This window comes from Puccinia triticina, chromosome 17A, assembly GCF_026914185.1.
Source record: "Puccinia triticina chromosome 17A, complete sequence".
NCBI classification, from domain to species: Eukaryota; Fungi; Basidiomycota; class Pucciniomycetes; order Pucciniales; family Pucciniaceae; genus Puccinia; species Puccinia triticina.
The window spans coordinates 4,117,023-4,125,244 of NC_070574.1; the positions used below are offsets into that span (position 1 = coordinate 4,117,023).

The 8,222-nt window shown below is 47.8% G+C and overlaps 2 protein-coding genes across 2 annotated transcripts; both read left to right on the forward strand.

Moving 5' to 3' along the window:
* Window positions 1-275: 275 nt before the first annotated feature.
* PtA15_17A402 (uncharacterized protein) lies at window positions 276-753 on the forward strand (the record flags this gene model as incomplete). Its single annotated transcript, XM_053164516.1, has 2 exons — window positions 276-410; window positions 499-753. The coding sequence occupies 2 exons, from the start codon at window positions 276-278 to the stop codon at window positions 751-753; spliced, it is 390 nt and encodes a 129-aa protein (XP_053028475.1).
* A 6,357-nt stretch (window positions 754-7,110) lies between these two features.
* PtA15_17A403 (uncharacterized protein) lies at window positions 7,111-7,519 on the forward strand (the record flags this gene model as incomplete). The annotated part of the gene is made up of 2 exons (XM_053164517.1): window positions 7,111-7,342; window positions 7,446-7,519. The coding sequence occupies 2 exons, from the start codon at window positions 7,111-7,113 to the stop codon at window positions 7,517-7,519; spliced, it is 306 nt and encodes a 101-aa protein (XP_053028476.1).
* Window positions 7,520-8,222: the final 703 nt, after the last annotated feature.

Genomic DNA, 8,222 nt, shown 5'->3' on the forward strand with positions numbered 1-8,222 from the left:
ACATGTTGCACTGTACAGAATCTGGAATCCATGATGTTACAACTCTGATTACAGCTCAACAAGATCAGGTGTTGAGGATGGGAAAAAATAGTAGAAAGATAGGGACAGCTTGGGCCATCCCAGAAATGTAAACAATTTCAAAAATGGTGCAGAGGCTCATGAGGGAGAGTGATTCTAAAAAAGTCCCCACCAAAAGTCATAATTCTCTCAGGCCGCAGGGTCCACATAGGGCGTAAGTCCCTCCTTTGCACCTGGTCAGTCAACATAAACCTAGTATGAAGCATACCCCAGACCCGCGTGGGAAACAGCCTCCAAGCTACCTTTGCCGCATTTTGAAAACTTCCCAAACTTCTGGAGCATCCAGAACTTCTGGCCGACTCCCCCCCTTCAGGTCGGCCTTGAGCCACAAAGTCAGAACTCCTACACCTCTCCACCCTTACAACCCTTACACCTCGCCCCTCGCCACCCTTAAAAATCAGTAACCCTACATCTGGCTAGCCTTACACCTCGCCAGCCTTACATCTCGCCAGCCTTACACCTCGCCAGCCTTACACCTTGCCAGCCTTACACCTTGCCAGCCTTACAACTCGCTACCCTTACAACTCGCTACCCTTCCCTCGCACCACCTCGCTCGCACCCACCTTTCTCGCACCCACCTTGCTCGCACCCACCTCGCTCGCACCGTTACACCTCCCTCGCTACCCTTACACTACATACCTAGCACCTCGCTCCAGCACCCTTTCACCTTGCTGATTTCCCTGATAGACTCCTTGGTACCCATATGTATATACCATTACAAGTCACTCCACTTCACCACCCTGACACCTCACAACTGGTGCTACCTCTAAACCTTGTCCCCCTTTTCCCCTTCAGTCATCTCAAAAAGCTTCACATGTTTTCTGATCAAGTTTGACTAATATGTTGTATCTTGTTGTCCAATCAATCAGGTATTTGCAAGTCATTGTTTCAAAAATACAGATGAGAGCAGATAAATGGTTATAACAGGCAGTTATGAATTCATAGAAAGATAAGTCAAGGATATTAATGAAATAGAGCAAGCAACAGATGATGAGATGAAATGGAGTCAGATTGATCAATCAGTTGCATCAATAGTTATAAGCAACTATGAACCATCCATTTGTAAATTTTTACAGCTGCCACGGCACCATCCTCCTCCACATGCTCTAGTGCATCCTCTTCTTGCGTCTTTCCATTTGCAGGAGATGGTGAGGGGCAAGATGAGGATGCACTGAAGAGCAAGGAGCCAGAAATGAAGGAGATGATGCCCTCAAGGCTGAAACGCTGTTCTGCGCTACAAAAAAGCGGTATTTTAGCGCAGTGCAGCGGGGAACCGCTGCGCAGTCAGCCCAAAAAGCGGTAGCACAGCGCCAGTCCCGCTGCAAATAGCGGGGCTTGCTTTTTCCCCAACCCAAAAAGTGGTAGCACAGCAGGCGGCGCCGCTCCTTTCAGTGCTGCACAGTGGACACCAAAAAAGCTGCACCTTGCACTGCGCTGCACTTTTTGGCTGGCACAGGGGGAGTGCTACGCGGCCAGCTCAAAAAGTGGTAGCGCAGCAATGGTTCCGCTGCGCTACCACTGAAAATAGTGGGTAACCGCTTCTTGCCAGACCCAAAAAGTGGTAGCGCAGTGGGCGGGGATGCTACTTTCAGTTGATACCAGAGCTTAGCCTTGAGCAATTTGAGCTTTCCTTTCATGGGGAATTGGGGCAGGATATCTTGGAATTGAACATCTGGATTTTCAGGATCAATTTTGCGCGTATCTACGCTGAAACTACACTAAAATCTAAAATAGCTTTGCACCCTGTGCGTGTAGCTTTAGCGCGGATGCGCGCGATTGCGCCAACTCTACACTAAAAAATAGCGCATTTGCGCTGCGCTACACTACACCACAGTCAATAGAAGGTGTTCCTGATGCGTAATATCTCCTTGGAGCTTACAATGTCTTCTAGAGAGTGTATTCTTATTGCAGAAAAAATTTGGGGCCGTTTGGAGCACCTCAGATAAGGTTTTGGGGGTTTACCTTAGTAGGAAATCCGCCAAATCCGCCCCCCCGGCTACACAGGGTCTCCCTGAGGAGGGATAATGCCGTGTTTTAAACAGTGCATTCCTATAGCAGAAAAAATTTAGGGTTGTTTGGAGCACCATAGATAAGGTTTTGGGAGTTTGCCTTAGTAGGAAATTTGCCAAATCCGCCCCCCGGCTACACAGGGTCTCCCTGGGGAGTACTAATGCCGTGAAGCTCACAATATTCTCTCAAGAGTGTATTTAGATTGCTGTAAAACTCTTAGGGTGTTTGGGTACAATAGCGACAAGATATAATTTTTTTTGTATATTCCGTCATCTTTTGTTAAATTAATGTATCAACTCCCATTCTCGAGAGGGGAATTAATTAATCAACTCCCAAAATAATTTTGGGGCCGCGCGAGGTCCCGAGGACCCAGGGGGGACGTCCCAAGACGGTCCACCCAATGTAAACAACTTTTGGGAGTTGATTTATTAATTCTTGGGAGTCGATTTTTCAACTCCCTAATTTTATTCATTCAAAAGTTTCTTTTGATGATTTCTGGAAACATTATCCTACGGTTTTAATGAGGAAAATCCAATCAGCATATTCCAATCCACCAGTGGTCAATAGGAATTAACAGATGTGAAAGTGTGTAAATTGGAAGCCACAATTTTTCACTGGGACACCCTGGATGTATTTTCTTAATTCAGGTATTATTTAATCATGATTGAGCAAATTCGAATAAGTTTTAAAATTAAGAGGGCATGAAATTCATCAAGGGTGTCCCAAGCAACTGGTGTTCATGAATTGAGATGTATATGCACATCTTGGGGGGTATACACCCTTGATGAATATGAAGCACTCAGAATAGATGCAGAATGCATTAAAAATTGATCAAATCACAATTACTTCCCCAAATCCAAAAATCATAATGCCTTCCTAAAAATTAAATCCAAAAAATCCATTCACAGACCATATTTATCACCCTCTCTAGCAGAAAGAATCCAATCTTTGTTCAACAATAAATTCCAAACCACTCATATTTCTTGAGATTTTATTTCATAATACAACCAGGAACACTTAAAAGTACCCAAATAGAGATGCCAGGTATTATAAAGCTGTCATAATTTTTCTAGCAGATCTTAATCACTTATTTTTGAGGGAATACCCTGGATGCAACCTATATTTGATGCTCAATAACTTCTAAACAACTGGGATTTCTCAAAATATTTCTTCAGAATAAAATCAAAAACATTCAAAAGCCCCCACAGCAGGGTGCCTGGCAATGCGCATTGGAAAAACTTGAATAAGCTTTCTAGCAGTTCAGAGATGGCCCCCAACTGAGTTCCCCCCACCGGGCCCAACCGCTGCCCAGCCACCAGCCAGGAACCAATCCAGCACCCGCCCAAAAAAAAATCATTGGTGAGCCGTCTCTTTTTTCGCATCCATTGCCTGCCAACCACTCACAATTTCTTTTTGGCTCCCTCCTAATTGTCTCCTGCCCAATTGCCCACACGCCGCTAGGAATCCCAGCCCCCCAGCCTCCAGCCGGCACCCAAGCAGCCAGCCATCCATTTTTTTTCATTCTGTTGTGTTCCCTCCCCTCCCCACCCCCCTCCTTCACATCTCTCCCCAGGAAACCTCTTCCAGCGGCCCGGAAATCCCAGCTGGTGACTCACACTGGTTGGTCCTAACCCTATTCCAGACACCAGCAGCTAGTTTGTTGCAACCGCGGTCAAGAACCTCATCTGTTTAATCATTGTAAGCGTGGGTTTTTTCCTCAATACCCCGCTCCCCAAACCACTGCTGGCACCAATGGTGCCCCCAGACAATGCCAATTGAACCATCCAACAACCAATTCAGCGTTACCCGCCAAGTAAACCTCTTGCCCTTTGCCAATGCACACGGCGAGCCACAACAAATCCTACCTGCTGCCGATTCAGCCGCCTCACTCACAGGAGGAGGCCTGCAGGTTGTTCTTTGAAGACAGCTACCTCAACCAAACCAACTGCAGCCGCACCGGCCCGGCCATCTGTCTCCCGTAGCGCCCAAGGAAATGTTTGAGCCCTCCATGGCAAACCTTTCCTTGGTGCCTAGATAGGCTCGCCGCAAAGATCTACCTACCCCTTGCTCGCCCCTCCCGCCCCCCGCAAACCCGGCAATGGGCCCCACTGGTGTTCCTACTCTCTCAATCAATGGAGCAACTCCTGAAGCCAACATCCATCCCCCTTCTGCCAAAGGAGCACCCACTCCGGCCTCACCTGAAACCAAGCCATCCCACAGTATGGTTTTGCGGGCCCAAGTCCAACCATCTCAGGAGATATGACTTGGGCCAATTGGTCTCAAATAAATGGTAAGTTGTTTTGCTATATTGTTATCAATCTGTTTTCCTTCCTTTGCTGCTTTTTAGAGCAGTGAGAGCAATGAGATACACGCTTCCTTCATGATTTCGCCCCCCAGCTACCTCTTCACATTCACATTCCAAATCAAACCTTCTCCCCAAATCCGTCACAATTGTCATGCTCTGAAATTTTCAATCATCATCATCATCATCATCATCATCATCATCATCATCATCATCATAGTGCTGGAGAAAATGGCCAAACGGCCACCAATGGCACCAATCAACAATCTGGTCACGGACAAGGCAAAGGTGGTAAGAAGGGCCCCCAGAAAAGCACTGCTGAGTTGGATGCTGAGATATGTCGTTGTTCTTGTGCCTCTACGGAACCTTCCCTGGGCTAATGATTGTTTCTTGTCACATCAGATGGATGATTACCAGAAGGCCAATGTGTAACAGTGAGGTGCTCCTCACTGCCACCATTTGGTATCAGAAACTCAAAGACTACCAAATGTTTCTCAACAAAAAAACTTAACGGTTGTATTCCTATCCAAGTGTCAAATTGAGTTGTATCTGATAGCCTCCCACAGTGTGTGTGATCAAACACGGGGAGCTATCAGTTTTTCTTAGTTATTCCAGTTGGGTTATCATCTATTTTAGATTTTTTCCCTCCCTCCCCTCCTCTGACTATGGTCCATGGAATCTATGCTCCAATATTGTGCAATTCTAGTTTGTTGTCCAACAAAAAATTAAGTGAAAAACTGCTACATTTCCTCCTTTTTATTGTGTTTTTTTGTCTCATTGCCATGATAAAGCTTGGCCCTTTCAGTTATGATTGGTTTGAAGGGGTTGCTTATACATATCAACTGTCTGGGAGATCACTCCGCACCCCAGTGATCATCTGCTTTGCCTTTTTGCCATACACTCAGGAACTTATTGCATCTAGACCAACAAACCAGGTTCTTTTTCTTACATATCTTTTAAACTGTAAGTGTCTTAGTGTACATAGGTAGCAAGGATCAAAGAAAGCATAAGCTGAAAGATTGCTGGAGAGAGGTGTAGCAGCGAGGTGTAAGGTAGTAGCAAGCTGTAATTGGTAAGGGACACACAGTGTATTTAGGGACTTTGGACTTTGGTTTGAGGCTGCGCTGGGAGGTGGGAGGCAGGCGGTAGCGAGGTGCTAGGTATGTAGTGTAAGGGTAGCAAGGGAGGTGTAAGGGTACGAGTGAGGTGGGTACGAGGTGTAAGGGTGCAAGCGAGGTGGGTGCGAGCGAGGTGGGTGCGAGCGAGGTGGGTGCGAGCGAGGTGGGTGCGAGCGAGGTGGGTGCGATCAAGGTGGTGCAAGGGAAGGGTAGCGAGTTGTAAGGGTAGCGAGTTGTAAGGGTAGCAAGTTGTAAGGGTAGCGAGTTGTAAGGCTGGCAAGGTGTAAGGCTGGCGAGGTGTAAGGCTGGCGAGGTGTAAGGCTGGCGAGATGTAAGGCTGGCGAGGTGTAAGGCTAGCCAGATGTAGGGTTACTGATTTTTAAGGGTGGCGAGGGGTGAGGTGTAAGGGTTGTAAGGGTGGAGAGGTGTAGGAGTTCTGACTTTGTGGCTCAAGGCCGACCTGAAGGGGGGGAGTCGGCCGGAAGTTCTGGATGCTCCAGAAGTTTGGGAAGTTTTCAAAATGCGGCAAAGGTAGCTTGGAGGCTGTTTCCCACGCGGGTCTGGGGTATGCTTCATACTAGGTTTATGTCGACTGACCAGGTGCTCCTTCGGAGGTCGCTTCGCTCCCCCGAGGAGGGAATGAGCTAAGTTAGTATCGTCAGCCATTTCTGGCGTCTTACAAGGGACTTGTGTTAAGTTTTCCAGAGCAGTCTCTAACTTAACTAATTCCCTCATACTTAATTCCCTACGTCGTCCCCCAGGGACCCTGCGGCGTCCCCCCTCCAATAGAGGGACTTATGATCAAGTTGGGAGTCTCCTCAAAACGAATTGAAAGGCCAAGTCAGGAAAAGATGCGAACGGAATCAGCGGCACTCACCAATAATATTGATCCATGGAGATAGATTCGGAAAAGTCAGCGGTGGGCCCACTGCGAAGAAAGCCGCCGACATGGCCCATCGGCCAGCTACCCATCCCGATTTTTGTCTCGAATAGCAAGGGATACATATAGGCAGTTAGTTGACCGTGTCGCACCGCCGCTCGCCTCGGAATAAAGTTCTTGATAGTTAACGTGCACACAAAATGAAAATCAATCCGTCTTATTCCTTCTAGGACAGAGGTCGAACGGTTCAGAATTGATTATCAGATCTCGGGTCTCCTGACCGGTACGCTGCCTCAGCTAGCACAGCAGAATGTGTTTCTTGGACTACCGTTACAGCTCATGCCAGATCAAGTTGTCGTCCTAGTGGAATCAGGTTTGCCATTTTATTTATTTATTTTCGATTTCGCCGACATCTATGATTGCACTCTCCGGTTCGTTGAATGATTGTGATCTCTATAGGCATATCGGTTCTGGTTGATGATATGAATTCTTACCGCCCAGCGACGCTCGAAAAATCTGAAGAATACTAGACCAAACGCTATCAAGCGTTCAAAGAGGAGCGACGTTTGACGGTGTCCCGGGATGACGAGCGACGAGCGGCTGCCAAGCAAGTCTACCGATCTCAGATTGGAGCTGCGGAGAAGAAACGACGGGCCTGACAACAGGAGGCACCGCACATAAAGGATGCCTTTGACCATCCAGGAGAAGAGATCCAGCAAGGAATGCTGTCACCGGACACCCGTGTTGACGACAGCAAATCGACCAACAACCCCTCCCGAGTCCCCTACTTCGTCCCCGTCCATCTCCAATCTCGGCCACCTACGCACTCCCCCGAAGTCTCGAACGTGTTCCGTGCATTGGATTCGGCGAGACAGGCGGGCCTCTGGACTCACCCTGACGATAATATCAACGGGCTAGATGTGCTGTCTTTTATGCGCTTTGGAGGCAAGGAATGTTCTTAGCTATTGGTCTCAAATCCGAATGCGACTTTCTCGTGTATCCGTGGAGCACAAACTACATCTGATCCTTTATGTTCGAGTGTACTTTTTCCTTTCAGACGACTCGGTACGATTCCATTCTCACTTTCCTTGCACAGCGTTCCAGGATCCCCAAAAGCCCATCGCATCTTGATCGCTTGTATCCTACGGAAGATTAGCCACGGCCGTCAAAAAATCTCATTTACTAGCATGTTGAGACGAGAGTACGCAAGCCGTGAAGCTCTTGAGTCTCGAGTGGGCTGGGGTGGGCTAAATGGTTGGTATGTATGGAGAGAGAGTCTCGTGTCATCGGCTCCTGGCATTCTGCGCATTTGATTGTTTTTGTCATCTTGCCTTTTAAACCTTCTTCCCCCCTGACATCCCATTGATACCTCACATTCTTCCTGTTTTCTATTCCAATCATGTATGGCTTTCACCTTCCCCGTACCTTTTGTGCATCGGCATAAATTGTTTATTTGTGGTGGTGCCCGTATCAGAGGATCAGTGTATGTCTCCGAATGAATTGCTTTAGCCGATCATGGCCCAGGTTTTGTGGGGTTGTAGTGTAGTGGCTATCACGCGTCACTTGCAATGGCACCCGCTGCGTGTTCAATGAAACTTGACGAGGTCCCGGGTTCAATCCCCGGCGACTCCATTTCTTTTGGTAAGACTCCGTAGAGAATTATACTAACTTAGCAAAGTTCCTCCTCTGCGGGGCTGAGTCGGGGGCAGAGTGCCACCGCCGCAGGGAGGGACTTACGACTTATGTCGGGGTGCTCGCCTAAGAGCATCTCGGAAACTCTGGTTGGTGTTCAAAGGCTTGTAGCTCACTCGTTTTGCGAGCTACACATAAGGTT